At 39.1% G+C, this 16,182-nt stretch overlaps 1 protein-coding gene across 1 annotated transcript in view; it reads right to left on the reverse strand.

The window, feature by feature from the left end:
• Positions 1-687: 687 nt before the first annotated feature.
• chst12a (carbohydrate (chondroitin 4) sulfotransferase 12a) overlaps positions 688-16,182 on the reverse strand; it is a 54,460-nt gene continuing 38,965 nt past the window's right edge. The window contains exon 6 of the mRNA XM_082964669.1: positions 688-1,987. Within this exon, the coding sequence (XP_082820795.1) occupies positions 1,751-1,987 (237 nt within the window). The 3' untranslated portion in view covers positions 688-1,750. The remainder of the gene's footprint in view (positions 1,988-16,182) is intronic.

Below are 16,182 nucleotides of genomic sequence, written 5' to 3' on the forward strand. Positions count from 1 at the left end.
AACCCTCTATCCCCCTGTCTAACCCCCTGTCTAACCCCCTGTCTTCCTCTTTTGAAGCGGTAACATGCTGTAACATGTTTCCCCCATGCTTCCAGTAGTAGCACTAACCCTCTAACCCCCTGTCTAACCCTCTATCCCCCTGTCTAACCCTCTATCCCCCTGTCTAACCCTCTAACCCCCTGTCTAACCCCCTGTCTTCCTCTTTTGAAGCGGTAACATGCTGTAACATGTTTCCCCCATGCTTCCAGTAGTAGCACTAACCCTCTATCCCCCTGTCTAACCCCCTGTCTAACCCTCTATCCCCCTGTCTAACCCTCTAACCCCCTGTCTAACCCCCTGTCTTCCTCTTTTGAAGCGGTAACATGCTGTAACATGTTTCCCCCATGCTTCCAGTAGTAGCACTAACCCTCTAACCCCCTGTCTACCCTCTACCCCCTGTCTAACCCTCTACCCCCTGTCTAACCCTCTATCCCCCTGTCTAACCCCCTGTCTAACCCTCTAACCCCCTGTCTAACCCCCTGTCTAACCCCCTGTCTAACCCTCTAACCCCCTGTCTAACCCCCTGTCTTCCTCTTTTGAAGCGGTAACATGCTGTAACATGTTTCCCCCATGCTTCCAGTAGTAGCACTAACCCTCTAACCCCCTGTCTAACCCTCTATCCCCCTGTCTAACCCCCTGTCTAACCCCCTGTCTAACCCTCTATCCCCCTGTCTAACCCCCTGTCTTCCTCTTTTGAAGCGGTAACATGCTGTAACATGTTTCCCCCATGCTTCCAGTAGTAGCACTAACCCTCTATCCCCCTGTCTACCCCTCTATCCCCCTGTCTAACCCTCTAACCCCCTGTCTAACCCTCTATCCCCCTGTCTACCCCTAACCCAGTGACCAGGGCTCCTCATAGGACGATCAGTAGTGACCAGGGCTCCTCATAGGACGATCAGTAGTGACCAGGACTCCTCATAGGACGATCAGTAGTGACCAGGGTGACAGACACCAGGGTTCCCATGACGACATGACACACACCAGGGTTCCCATGACGACATGACAGACACCAGGGTTCCCATGACGACATGACAGACACCAGGGCTCCCATGACGACATGACAGACACCAGGGTTCCCATGACGACATGACAGACACCAGGGTTCCCATGACGACATGACAGACACCAGGGTTCCCATGACGACATGACAGACACCAGGGTTCCCATGACGACATGACAGACACCAGGGTTCCCATGACGACACGACAGACACCAGGGTTCCAAGACGACAGACACCAGGGTTCCCATGACGACATGACAGACACCAGGGTTCCCATGACGACAGACACCAGGGTTCCCATGACGACATGACAGACACCAGGGTTCCCATGACGACATGACAGACACCAGGGTTCCACCAGGGTTCCAGCAGTCAGGAGTCCAAACTCTTCTCCAAAGGAAGTGTAACCTAACTCTTAACGTTCCTCTGTTCTGGACCTGCTGAGTCCAGAACCGGAGCAGAAGGTCCAGCACTCTGGTCTGGCTGGTCTTAGAAAATAATGTACAACCCAATTTTCCCCATAGGAGAACCCACGTGACAATAGCTATTTTTGGTTCCAAGTGGAACCCTTTAATTAATACAAGGTTCTACGTGGAACCAGTTTCATCACTAAAAAGGTTCTAAGTAGAACCTTGTTCACCACCAAAAAAAGGGGGTTCTCCGATGGGGACAAGAAAATACTTTTTCTCTAAAGAGCGTAGTTGGAGTCGGTCAGTCTAGCAGCGCGTCTGGTCTGGAGTAACCAAACAGTCTGAAGTCCGGTTCATACAGCCTGTAGAGATTCCTCCTGGCCACTAGGGGCACCCTGCTGAACCAGTCCTCCTGCCAGCTGCTGGTCGTCTGGTTCCTGGGAGAGGAGGGGAAGTCCACCACGTTGTCCACCTTCAAAACCCTCAGCAGCTGTTCAGCATCCTCCTCCACCGTCTCCAGCTGACCCACAAAGTCATACTGGGGGGGAGAGGGGGGGGGGGGGGCAGAGAGGGGGGGGGAGAGGGGAGAGGAGGGGGGGAGAGGAGAGGGGGAGAGAGGGGGGGGACGGAGAGAGGGGGGGCAGTGGAGGGGGGGAGAGGGGAGAGGAGGGGGGGAGAGAGGGGAGAGGAGGGGGGGAGAGGAGAGGGGGAGAGAGGGGGGGAAGGGGAGGGGGGGGACGGGGGGAGAGGGGGGGCAGGGGAGAGAGGGGAGAGGGGGGGGGAGGGGGGGGAGAGAGGGGAGAGGAGGGGGGACAGGGAAGAGGGGAGGGCAGGGCAGGGGAGAGAGGGGAGAGGGGGAGGGCAGGGGAGAGGGGGGGGGGGAGGGCAGGGGAGAGGGGGGGGGCAGGGGAGAGAGGGGAGAGGGGGGGGGAGAGAGGGGAGAGGAGGGGGGACAGGGAAGAGGGGAGGGCAGGGGAGAGGGGGGGGCAGGGGAGAGAGGGGAGGGCAGGGGAGAGGGGGGGGGCAGGGGAGAGGGGGGGGGGGCAGAGAGAAAGTTAACCTGTCTGTAACATATGATTTGGCTGAGACAGTTTTGCAGAGCAGCCTGACTACCAACCCAGTTATATTCTAGTCTAGTAGATGAAAAGGCTTGTCTTCCCTTATATTCTAGTCTAGTAGATGAAAAGGCTTGTCTTCCCTTATATTCTAGTAGATGAAAAGGCTTGTCTTCCCTTATATTCTAGTCTAGTAGATGAAAAGGCTTGTCTTCCCTTATATTCTAGTAGATGAAAAGGCTTGTCTTCCCTTATATTCTAGTAGATGAAAAGGCTTGTCTTCCCTTATATTCTAGTCTAGTAGATGAAAAGGCTTGTCTTCCCTTATATTCTAGTCTAGTAGATGAAAAGGCTTGTCTTCCCTTATATTCTAGTAGATGAAAAGGCTTGTCTTCCCTTATATTCTAGTCTAGTAGATGAAAAGGCTTGTCTTCCCTTATATTCTAGTCTAGTAGATGAAAAGGCTTGTCTTCCCTTATATTCTAGTCTAGTAGATGAAAAGGCTTGTCTTCCCTTATATTCTAGTCTAGTAGATGAAAAGGCTTGTCTTCCCTTATATTCTAGTAGATGAAAAGGCTTGTCTTCCCTTATATTCTAGTAGATGAAAAGGCTTGTCTTCCCTTATATTCTAGTCTAGTAGATGAAAAGGCTTGTCTTCCCTTATATTCTAGTAGATGAAAAGGCTTGTCTTCCCTTATATTCTAGTCTAGTAGATGAAAAGGCTTGTCTTCCCTTATATTCTAGTAGATGAAAAGGCTTGTCTTCCCTTATATTCTAGTCTAGTAGATGAAAAGGCTTGTCTTCCCTTATATTCTAGTCTAGTAGATGAAAAGGCTTGTCTTCCCTTATATTCTAGTCTAGTAGATGAAAAGGCTTGTCTTCCCTTATATTCTAGTCTAGTAGATGAAAAGGCTTGTCTTCCCTTATATTCTAGTCTAGTAGATGAAAAGGCTTGTCTTCCCTTATATTCTAGTCTAGTAGATGAAAAGGCTTGTCTTCCCTTATATTCTAGTCTAGTAGATGAAAAGGCTTGTCTTCCCTTATATTCTAGTCTAGTAGATGAAAAGGCTTGTCTTCCCTTATATTCTAGTCTAGTAGATGAAAAGGCTTGTCTTCCCTTATATTCTAGTCTAGTAGATGAAAAGGCTTGTCTTCCCTTATATTCTAGTAGATGAAAAGGCTTGTCTTCCCTTATATTCTAGTCTAGTAGATGAAAAGGCTTGTCTTCCCTTATATTCTAGTAGATGAAAAGGCTTGTCTTCCCTTATATTCTAGTAGATGAAAAGGCTTGTCTTCCCTTATATTCTAGTAGATGAAAAGGCTTGTCTTCCCTTATATTCTAGTCTAGTAGATGAAAAGGCTTGTCTTCCCTTATATTCTAGTAGATGAAAAGGCTTGTCTTCCCTTATATTCTAGTCTAGTAGATGAAAAGGCTTGTCTTCCCTTATATTCTAGTAGATGAAAAGGCTTGTCTTCCCTTATATTCTAGTAGATGAAAAGGCTTGTCTTCCCTTATATTCTAGTAGATGAAAAGGCTTGTCTTCCCTTATATTCTAGTCTAGTAGATGAAAAGGCTTGTCTTCCCTTATATTCTAGTCTAGTAGATGAAAAGGCTTGTCTTCCCTTATATTCTAGTCTAGTAGATGAAAAGGCTTGTCTTCCCTTATATTCTAGTCTAGTAGATGAAAAGGCTTGTCTTCCCTTATATTCTAGTAGATGAAAAGGCTTGTCTTCCCTTATATTCTAGTCTAGTAGATGAAAAGGCTTGTCTTCCCTTATATTCTAGTAGATGAAAAGGCTTGTCTTCCCTTATATTCTAGTCTAGTAGATGAAAAGGCTTGTCTTCCCTTATATTCTAGTCTAGTAGATGAAAAGGCTTGTCTTCCCTTATATTCTAGTCTAGTAGATGAAAAGGCTTGTCTTCCCTTATATTCTAGTAGATGAAAAGGCTTGTCTTCCCTTATATTCTAGTCTAGTAGATGAAAAGGCTTGTCTTCCCTTATATTCTAGTAGATGAAAAGGCTTGTCTTCCCTTATATTCTAGTCTAGTAGATGAAAAGGCTTGTCTTCCCTTATATTCTAGTCTAGTAGATGAAAAGGCTTGTCTTCCCTTATATTCTAGTCTAGTAGATGAAAAGGCTTGTCTTCCCTTATATTCTAGTAGATGAAAAGGCTTGTCTTCCCTTATATTCTAGTAGATGAAAAGGCTTGTCTTCCCTTATATTCTAGTCTAGTAGATGAAAAGGCTTGTCTTCCCTTATATTCTAGTCTAGTAGATGAAAAGGCTTGTCTTCCCTTATATTCTAGTCTAGTAGATGAAAAGGCTTGTCTTCCCTTATATTCTAGTCTAGTAGATGAAAAGGCTTGTCTTCCCTTATATTCTAGTCTAGTAGATGAAAAGGCTTGTCTTCCCTTATATTCTAGTCTAGTAGATGAAAAGGCTTGTCTTCCCTTATATTCTAGTCTAGTAGATGAAAAGGCTTGTCTTCCCTTATATTCTAGTCTAGTAGATGAAAAGGCTTGTCTTCCCTTATATTCTAGTCTAGTAGATGAAAAGGCTTGTCTTCCCTTATATTCTAGTAGATGAAAAGGCTTGTCTTCCCTTATATTCTAGTCTAGTAGATGAAAAGGCTTGTCTTCCCTTATATTCTAGTCTAGTAGATGAAAAGGCTTGTCTTCCCTTATATTCTAGTAGATGAAAAGGCTTGTCTTCCCTTATATTCTAGTAGATGAAAAGGCTTGTCTTCCCTTATATTCTAGTCTAGTAGATGAAAAGGCTTGTCTTCCCTTATATTCTAGTCTAGTAGATGAAAAGGCTTGTCTTCCCTTATATTCTAGTCTAGTAGATGAAAAGGCTTGTCTTCCCTTATATTCTAGTCTAGTAGATGAAAAGGCTTGTCTTCCCTTATATTCTAGTCTAGTAGATGAAAAGGCTTGTCTTCCCTTATATTCTAGTAGATGAAAAGGCTTGTCTTCCCTTATATTCTAGTAGATGAAAAGGCTTGTCTTCCCTTATATTCTAGTCTAGTAGATGAAAAGGCTTGTCTTCCCTTATATTCTAGTCTAGTAGATGAAAAGGCTTGTCTTCCCTTATATTCTAGTAGATGAAAAGGCTTGTCTTCCCTTATATTCTAGTCTAGTAGATGAAAAGGCTTGTCTTCCCTTATATTCTAGTCTAGTAGATGAAAAGGCTTGTCTTCCCTTATATTCTAGTAGATGAAAAGGCTTGTCTTCCCTTATATTCTAGTAGATGAAAAGGCTTGTCTTCCCTTATATTCTAGTCTAGTAGATGAAAAGGCTTGTCTTCCCTTATATTCTAGTAGATGAAAAGGCTTGTCTTCCCTTATATTCTAGTAGATGAAAAGGCTTGTCTTCCCTTATATTCTAGTAGATGAAAAGGCTTGTCTTCCCTTATATTCTAGTCTAGTAGATGAAAAGGCTTGTCTTCCCTTATATTCTAGTCTAGTAGATGAAAAGGCTTGTCTTCCCTTATATTCTAGTCTAGTAGATGAAAAGGCTTGTCTTCCCTTATATTCTAGTCTAGTAGATGAAAAGGCTTGTCTTCCCTTATATTCTAGTCTAGTAGATGAAAAGGCTTGTCTTCCCTTATATTCTAGTCTAGTAGATGAAAAGGCTTGTCTTCCCTTATATTCTAGTCTAGTAGATGAAAAGGCTTGTCTTCCCTTATATTCTAGTCTAGTAGATGAAAAGGCTTGTCTTCCCTTATATTCTAGTCTAGTAGATGAAAAGGCTTGTCTTCCCTTATATTCTAGTCTAGTAGATGAAAAGGCTTGTCTTCCCTTATATTCTAGTAGATGAAAAGGCTTGTCTTCCCTTATATTCTAGTAGATGAAAAGGCTTGTCTTCCCTTATATTCTAGTCTAGTAGATGAAAAGGCTTGTCTTCCCTTATATTCTAGTAGATGAAAAGGCTTGTCTTCCCTTATATTCTAGTCTAGTAGATGAAAAGGCTTGTCTTCCCTTATATTCTAGTCTAGTAGATGAAAAGGCTTGTCTTCCCTTATATTCTAGTCTAGTAGATGAAAAGGCTTGTCTTCCCTTATATTCTAGTCTAGTAGATGAAAAGGCTTGTCTTCCCTTATATTCTAGTAGATGAAAAGGCTTGTCTTCCCTTATATTCTAGTCTAGTAGATGAAAAGGCTTGTCTTCCCTTATATTCTAGTCTAGTAGATGAAAAGGCTTGTCTTCCCTTATATTCTAGTCTAGTAGATGAAAAGGCTTGTCTTCCCTTATATTCTAGTCTAGTAGATGAAAAGGCTTGTCTTCCCTTATATTCTAGTCTAGTAGATGAAAAGGCTTGTCTTCCCTTATATTCTAGTCTAGTAGATGAAAAGGCTTGTCTTCCCTTATATTCTAGTCTAGTAGATGAAAAGGCTTGTCTTCCCTTATATTCTAGTAGATGAAAAGGCTTGTCTTCCCTTATATTCTAGTCTAGTAGATGAAAAGGCTTGTCTTCCCTTATATTCTAGTAGATGAAAAGGCTTGTCTTCCCTTATATTCTAGTAGATGAAAAGGCTTGTCTTCCCTTATATTCTAGTCTAGTAGATGAAAAGGCTTGTCTTCCCTTATATTCTAGTCTAGTAGATGAAAAGGCTTGTCTTCCCTTATATTCTAGTCTAGTAGATGAAAAGGCTTGTCTTCCCTTATATTCTAGTCTAGTAGATGAAAAGGCTTGTCTTCCCTTATATTCTAGTAGATGAAAAGGCTTGTCTTCCCTTATATTCTAGTAGATGAAAAGGCTTGTCTTCCCTTATATTCTAGTCTAGTAGATGAAAAGGCTTGTCTTCCCTTATATTCTAGTAGATGAAAAGGCTTGTCTTCCCTTATATTCTAGTCTAGTAGATGAAAAGGCTTGTCTTCCCTTATATTCTAGTCTAGTAGATGAAAAGGCTTGTCTTCCCTTATATTCTAGTCTAGTAGATGAAAAGGCTTGTCTTCCCTTATATTCTAGTCTAGTAGATGAAAAGGCTTGTCTTCCCTTATATTCTAGTAGATGAAAAGGCTTGTCTTCCCTTATATTCTAGTCTAGTAGATGAAAAGGCTTGTCTTCCCTTATATTCTAGTCTAGTAGATGAAAAGGCTTGTCTTCCCTTATATTCTAGTAGATGAAAAGGCTTGTCTTCCCTTATATTCTAGTCTAGTAGATGAAAAGGCTTGTCTTCCCTTATATTCTAGTAGATGAAAAGGCTTGTCTTCCCTTATATTCTAGTAGATGAAAAGGCTTGTCTTCCCTTATATTCTAGTAGATGAAAAGGCTTGTCTTCCCTTATATTCTAGTAGATGAAAAGGCTTGTCTTCCCTTATATTCTAGTCTAGTAGATGAAAAGGCTTGTCTTCCCTTATATTCTAGTAGATGAAAAGGCTTGTCTTCCCTTATATTCTAGTAGATGAAAAGGCTTGTCTTCCCTTATATTCTAGTCTAGTAGATGAAAAGGCTTGTCTTCCCTTATATTCTAGTAGATGAAAAGGCTTGTCTTCCCTTATATTCTAGTCTAGTAGATGAAAAGGCTTGTCTTCCCTTATATTCTAGTAGATGAAAAGGCTTGTCTTCCCTTATATTCTAGTAGATGAAAAGGCTTGTCTTCCCTTATATTCTAGTAGATGAAAAGGCTTGTCTTCCCTTATATTCTAGTCTAGTAGATGAAAAGGCTTGTCTTCCCTTATATTCTAGTCTAGTAGATGAAAAGGCTTGTCTTCCCTTATATTCTAGTCTAGTAGATGAAAAGGCTTGTCTTCCCTTATATTCTAGTCTAGTAGATGAAAAGGCTTGTCTTCCCTTATATTCTAGTAGATGAAAAGGCTTGTCTTCCCTTATATTCTAGTCTAGTAGATGAAAAGGCTTGTCTTCCCTTATATTCTAGTCTAGTAGATGAAAAGGCTTGTCTTCCCTTATATTCTAGTCTAGTAGATGAAAAGGCTTGTCTTCCCTTATATTCTAGTAGATGAAAAGGCTTGTCTTCCCTTATATTCTAGTCTAGTAGATGAAAAGGCTTGTCTTCCCTTATATTCTAGTAGATGAAAAGGCTTGTCTTCCCTTATATTCTAGTCTAGTAGATGAAAAGGCTTGTCTTCCCTTATATTCTAGTCTAGTAGATGAAAAGGCTTGTCTTCCCTTATATTCTAGTCTAGTAGATGAAAAGGCTTGTCTTCCCTTATATTCTAGTCTAGTAGATGAAAAGGCTTGTCTTCCCTTATATTCTAGTCTAGTAGATGAAAAGGCTTGTCTTCCCTTATATTCTAGTAGATGAAAAGGCTTGTCTTCCCTTATATTCTAGTCTAGTAGATGAAAAGGCTTGTCTTCCCTTATATTCTAGTAGATGAAAAGGCTTGTCTTCCCTTATATTCTAGTAGATGAAAAGGCTTGTCTTCCCTTATATTCTAGTAGATGAAAAGGCTTGTCTTCCCTTATATTCTAGTCTAGTAGATGAAAAGGCTTGTCTTCCCTTATATTCTAGTCTAGTAGATGAAAAGGCTTGTCTTCCCTTATATTCTAGTCTAGTAGATGAAAAGGCTTGTCTTCCCTTATATTCTAGTCTAGTAGATGAAAAGGCTTGTCTTCCCTTATATTCTAGTCTAGTAGATGAAAAGGCTTGTCTTCCCTTATATTCTAGTCTAGTAGATGAAAAGGCTTGTCTTCCCTTATATTCTAGTAGATGAAAAGGCTTGTCTTCCCTTATATTCTAGTCTAGTAGATGAAAAGGCTTGTCTTCCCTTATATTCTAGTCTAGTAGATGAAAAGGCTTGTCTTCCCTTATATTCTAGTCTAGTAGATGAAAAGGCTTGTCTTCCCTTATATTCTAGTCTAGTAGATGAAAAGGCTTGTCTTCCCTTATATTCTAGTAGATGAAAAGGCTTGTCTTCCCTTATATTCTAGTCTAGTAGATGAAAAGGCTTGTCTTCCCTTATATTCTAGTCTAGTAGATGAAAAGGCTTGTCTTCCCTTATATTCTAGTCTAGTAGATGAAAAGGCTTGTCTTCCCTTATATTCTAGTAGATGAAAAGGCTTGTCTTCCCTTATATTCTAGTCTAGTAGATGAAAAGGCTTGTCTTCCCTTATATTCTAGTCTAGTAGATGAAAAGGCTTGTCTTCCCTTATATTCTAGTCTAGTAGATGAAAAGGCTTGTCTTCCCTTATATTCTAGTCTAGTAGATGAAAAGGCTTGTCTTCCCTTATATTCTAGTAGATGAAAAGGCTTGTCTTCCCTTATATTCTAGTCTAGTAGATGAAAAGGCTTGTCTTCCCTTATATTCTAGTAGATGAAAAGGCTTGTCTTCCCTTATATTCTAGTCTAGTAGATGAAAAGGCTTGTCTTCCCTTATATTCTAGTCTAGTAGATGAAAAGGCTTGTCTTCCCTTATATTCTAGTCTAGTAGATGAAAAGGCTTGTCTTCCCTTATATTCTAGTCTAGTAGATGAAAAGGCTTGTCTTCCCTTATATTCTAGTCTAGTAGATGAAAAGGCTTGTCTTCCCTTATATTCTAGTCTAGTAGATGAAAAGGCTTGTCTTCCCTTATATTCTAGTCTAGTAGATGAAAAGGCTTGTCTTCCCTTATATTCTAGTCTAGTAGATGAAAAGGCTTGTCTTCCCTTATATTCTAGTCTAGTAGATGAAAAGGCTTGTCTTCCCTTATATTCTAGTCTAGTAGATGAAAAGGCTTGTCTTCCCTTATATTCTAGTAGATGAAAAGGCTTGTCTTCCCTTATATTCTAGTCTAGTAGATGAAAAGGCTTGTCTTCCCTTATATTCTAGTCTAGTAGATGAAAAGGCTTGTCTTCCCTTATATTCTAGTCTAGTAGATGAAAAGGCTTGTCTTCCCTTATATTCTAGTCTAGTAGATGAAAAGGCTTGTCTTCCCTTATATTCTAGTCTAGTAGATGAAAAGGCTTGTCTTCCCTTATATTCTAGTAGATGAAAAGGCTTGTCTTCCCTTATATTCTAGTCTAGTAGATGAAAAGGCTTGTCTTCCCTTATATTCTAGTCTAGTAGATGAAAAGGCTTGTCTTCCCTTATATTCTAGTCTAGTAGATGAAAAGGCTTGTCTTCCCTTATATTCTAGTAGATGAAAAGGCTTGTCTTCCCTTATATTCTAGTCTAGTAGATGAAAAGGCTTGTCTTCCCTTATATTCTAGTAGATGAAAAGGCTTGTCTTCCCTTATATTCTAGTCTAGTAGATGAAAAGGCTTGTCTTCCCTTATATTCTAGTCTAGTAGATGAAAAGGCTTGTCTTCCCTTATATTCTAGTAGATGAAAAGGCTTGTCTTCCCTTATATTCTAGTCTAGTAGATGAAAAGGCTTGTCTTCCCTTATATTCTAGTCTAGTAGATGAAAAGGCTTGTCTTCCCTTATATTCTAGTAGATGAAAAGGCTTGTCTTCCCTTATATTCTAGTCTAGTAGATGAAAAGGCTTGTCTTCCCTTATATTCTAGTAGATGAAAAGGCTTGTCTTCCCTTATATTCTAGTAGATGAAAAGGCTTGTCTTCCCTTATATTCTAGTAGATGAAAAGGCTTGTCTTCCCTTATATTCTAGTCTAGTAGATGAAAAGGCTTGTCTTCCCTTATATTCTAGTCTAGTAGATGAAAAGGCTTGTCTTCCCTTATATTCTAGTCTAGTAGATGAAAAGGCTTGTCTTCCCTTATATTCTAGTAGATGAAAAGGCTTGTCTTCCCTTATATTCTAGTAGATGAAAAGGCTTGTCTTCCCTTATATTCTAGTCTAGTAGATGAAAAGGCTTGTCTTCCCTTATATTCTAGTCTAGTAGATGAAAAGGCTTGTCTTCCCTTATATTCTAGTCTAGTAGATGAAAAGGCTTGTCTTCCCTTATATTCTAGTCTAGTAGATGAAAAGGCTTGTCTTCCCTTATATTCTAGTCTAGTAGATGAAAAGGCTTGTCTTCCCTTATATTCTAGTCTAGTAGATGAAAAGGCTTGTCTTCCCTTATATTCTAGTAGATGAAAAGGCTTGTCTTCCCTTATATTCTAGTAGATGAAAAGGCTTGTCTTCCCTTATATTCTAGTAGATGAAAAGGCTTGTCTTCCCTTATATTCTAGTAGATGAAAAGGCTTGTCTTCCCTTATATTCTAGTCTAGTAGATGAAAAGGCTTGTCTTCCCTTATATTCTAGTAGATGAAAAGGCTTGTCTTCCCTTATATTCTAGTAGATGAAAAGGCTTGTCTTCCCTTATATTCTAGTCTAGTAGATGAAAAGGCTTGTCTTCCCTTATATTCTAGTCTAGTAGATGAAAAGGCTTGTCTTCCCTTATATTCTAGTAGATGAAAAGGCTTGTCTTCCCTTATATTCTAGTCTAGTAGATGAAAAGGCTTGTCTTCCCTTATATTCTAGTAGATGAAAAGGCTTGTCTTCCCTTATATTCTAGTAGATGAAAAGGCTTGTCTTCCCTTATATTCTAGTCTAGTAGATGAAAAGGCTTGTCTTCCCTTATATTCTAGTCTAGTAGATGAAAAGGCTTGTCTTCCCTTATATTCTAGTCTAGTAGATGAAAAGGCTTGTCTTCCCTTATATTCTAGTCTAGTAGATGAAAAGGCTTGTCTTCCCTTATATTCTAGTCTAGTAGATGAAAAGGCTTGTCTTCCCTTATATTCTAGTAGATGAAAAGGCTTGTCTTCCCTTATATTCTAGTCTAGTAGATGAAAAGGCTTGTCTTCCCTTATATTCTAGTCTAGTAGATGAAAAGGCTTGTCTTCCCTTATATTCTAGTCTAGTAGATGAAAAGGCTTGTCTTCCCTTATATTCTAGTAGATGAAAAGGCTTGTCTTCCCTTATATTCTAGTAGATGAAAAGGCTTGTCTTCCCTTATATTCTAGTAGATGAAAAGGCTTGTCTTCCCTTATATTCTAGTCTAGTAGATGAAAAGGCTTGTCTTCCCTTATATTCTAGTCTAGTAGATGAAAAGGCTTGTCTTCCCTTATATTCTAGTCTAGTAGATGAAAAGGCTTGTCTTCCCTTATATTCTAGTCTAGTAGATGAAAAGGCTTGTCTTCCCTTATATTCTAGTAGATGAAAAGGCTTGTCTTCCCTTATATTCTAGTCTAGTAGATGAAAAGGCTTGTCTTCCCTTATATTCTAGTAGATGAAAAGGCTTGTCTTCCCTTATATTCTAGTCTAGTAGATGAAAAGGCTTGTCTTCCCTTATATTCTAGTAGATGAAAAGGCTTGTCTTCCCTTATATTCTAGTAGATGAAAAGGCTTGTCTTCCCTTATATTCTAGTCTAGTAGATGAAAAGGCTTGTCTTCCCTTATATTCTAGTCTAGTAGATGAAAAGGCTTGTCTTCCCTTATATTCTAGTAGATGAAAAGGCTTGTCTTCCCTTATATTCTAGTCTAGTAGATGAAAAGGCTTGTCTTCCCTTATATTCTAGTAGATGAAAAGGCTTGTCTTCCCTTATATTCTAGTAGATGAAAAGGCTTGTCTTCCCTTATATTCTAGTAGATGAAAAGGCTTGTCTTCCCTTATATTCTAGTAGATGAAAAGGCTTGTCTTCCCTTATATTCTAGTCTAGTAGATGAAAAGGCTTGTCTTCCCTTATATTCTAGTAGATGAAAAGGCTTGTCTTCCCTTATATTCTAGTCTAGTAGATGAAAAGGCTTGTCTTCCCTTATATTCTAGTAGATGAAAAGGCTTGTCTTCCCTTATATTCTAGTAGATGAAAAGGCTTGTCTTCCCTTATATTCTAGTCTAGTAGATGAAAAGGCTTGTCTTCCCTTATATTCTAGTCTAGTAGATGAAAAGGCTTGTCTTCCCTTATATTCTAGTAGATGAAAAGGCTTGTCTTCCCTTATATTCTAGTCTAGTAGATGAAAAGGCTTGTCTTCCCTTATATTCTAGTAGATGAAAAGGCTTGTCTTCCCTTATATTCTAGTAGATGAAAAGGCTTGTCTTCCCTTATATTCTAGTAGATGAAAAGGCTTGTCTTCCCTTATATTCTAGTAGATGAAAAGGCTTGTCTTCCCTTATATTCTAGTAGATGAAAAGGCTTGTCTTCCCTTATATTCTAGTCTAGTAGATGAAAAGGCTTGTCTTCCCTTATATTCTAGTAGATGAAAAGGCTTGTCTTCCCTTATATTCTAGTAGATGAAAAGGCTTGTCTTCCCTTATATTCTAGTAGATGAAAAGGCTTGTCTTCCCTTATATTCTAGTAGATGAAAAGGCTTGTCTTCCCTTATATTCTAGTCTAGTAGATGAAAAGGCTTGTCTTCCCTTATATTCTAGTCTAGTAGATGAAAAGGCTTGTCTTCCCTTATATTCTAGTCTAGTAGATGAAAAGGCTTGTCTTCCCTTATATTCTAGTCTAGTAGATGAAAAGGCTTGTCTTCCCTTATATTCTAGTCTAGTAGATGAAAAGGCTTGTCTTCCCTTATATTCTAGTCTAGTAGATGAAAAGGCTTGTCTTCCCTTATATTCTAGTAGATGAAAAGGCTTGTCTTCCCTTATATTCTAGTAGATGAAAAGGCTTGTCTTCCCTTATATTCTAGTCTAGTAGATGAAAAGGCTTGTCTTCCCTTATATTCTAGTAGATGAAAAGGCTTGTCTTCCCTTATATTCTAGTAGATGAAAAGGCTTGTCTTCCCTTATATTCTAGTAGATGAAAAGGCTTGTCTTCCCTTATATTCTAGTCTAGTAGATGAAAAGGCTGGTCTTCCCTTATATTCTAGTAGATGAAAAGGCTTGTCTTCCCTTATATTCTAGTCTAGTAGATGAAAAGGCTTGTCTTCCCTTATATTCTAGTAGATGAAAAGGCTTGTCTTCCCTTATATTCTAGTAGATGAAAAGGCTTGTCTTCCCTTATATTCTAGTCTAGTAGATGAAAAGGCTTGTCTTCCCTTATATTCTAGTAGATGAAAAGGCTTGTCTTCCCTTATATTCTAGTCTAGTAGATGAAAAGGCTTGTCTTCCCTTATATTCTAGTAGATGAAAAGGCTTGTCTTCCCTTATATTCTAGTCTAGTAGATGAAAAGGCTGGTCTTCCCTTATATTCTAGTCTAGTAGATGAAAAGGCTTGTCTTCCCTTATATTCTAGTCTAGTAGATGAAAAGGCTTGTCTTCCCTTATATTCTAGTCTAGTAGATGAAAAGGCTTGTCTTCCCTTATATTCTAGTCTAGTAGATGAAAAGGCTTGTCTTCCCTTATATTCTAGTCTAGTAGATGAAAAGGCTTGTCTTCCCTTATATTCTAGTCTAGTAGATGAAAAGGCTTGTCTTCCCTTATATTCTAGTAGATGAAAAGGCTTGTCTTCCCTTATATTCTAGTAGATGAAAAGGCTTGTCTTCCCTTATATTCTAGTAGATGAAAAGGCTTGTCTTCCCTTATATTCTAGTCTAGTAGATGAAAAGGCTTGTCTTCCCTTATATTCTAGTAGATGAAAAGGCTTGTCTTCCCTTATATTCTAGTCTAGTAGATGAAAAGGCTTGTCTTCCCTTATATTCTAGTAGATGAAAAGGCTTGTCTTCCCTTATATTCTAGTAGATGAAAAGGCTTGTCTTCCCTTATATTCTAGTCTAGTAGATGAAAAGGCTTGTCTTCCCTTATATTCTAGTAGATGAAAAGGCTTGTCTTCCCTTATATTCTAGTCTAGTAGATGAAAAGGCTTGTCTTCCCTTATATTCTAGTAGATGAAAAGGCTGGTCTTCCCTTATATTCTAGTCTAGTAGATGAAAAGGCTTGTCTTCCCTTATATTCTAGTCTAGTAGATGAAAAGGCTTGTCTTCCCTTATATTCTAGTCTAGTAGATGAAAAGGCTTGTCTTCCCTTATATTCTAGTAGATGAAAAGGCTTGTCTTCCCTTATATTCTAGTAGATGAAAAGGCTTGTCTTCCCTTATATTCTAGTAGATGAAAAGGCTTGTCTTCCCTTATATTCTAGTAGATGAAAAGGCTGGTCTTCCCTTATATTCTAGTAGATGAAAAGGCTGGTCTTCCCTTATATTCTAGTAGATGAAAAGGCTTGTCTTCCCTTATATTCTAGTCTAGTAGATGAAAAGGCTTGTCTTCCCTTATATTCTAGTAGATGAAAAGGCTTGTCTTCCCTTATATTCTAGTCTAGTAGATGAAAAGGCTTGTCTTCCCTTATATTCTAGTCTAGTAGATGAAAAGGCTTGTCTTCCCTTATATTCTAGTCTAGTAGATGAAAAGGCTTGTCTTCCCTTATATTCTAGTCTAGTAGATGAAAAGGCTGGTCTTCCCTTATATTCTAGTCTAGTAGATGAAAAGGCTTGTCTTCCCTTATATTCTAGTAGATGAAAAGGCTTGTCTTCCCTTATATTCTAGTCTAGTAGATGAAAAGGCTTGTCTTCCCTTATATTCTAGTAGATGAAAAGGCTTGTCTTCCCTTATATTCTAGTAGATGAAAAGGCTTGTCTTCCCTTATATTCTAGTCTAGTAGATGAAAAGGCTTGTCTTCCCTTATATTCTAGTAGATGAAAAGGCTTGTCTTCCCTTATATTCTAGTAGATGAAAAGGCTTGTCTTCCCTTATATTCTAGTAGATGAAAAGGCTTGTCTTCCCTTATATTCTAGTCTAGTAGATGAAAAGGCTTGTCTTCCCTTATATTCTAGTAGATGAAAAGGCTTGTCTTCCCTTATATTCTAGTCTAGTAGATGAAAAGGCTTGTCTTCCCTTATATTCTAGTCTAGTAGATGAA

This window comes from Salmo salar, chromosome 18 (assembly GCF_965601325.2).
Source record: "Salmo salar chromosome 18, fSalSal1, whole genome shotgun sequence".
Lineage (NCBI taxonomy): Eukaryota > Metazoa > Chordata > Actinopteri > Salmoniformes > Salmonidae > Salmo > Salmo salar.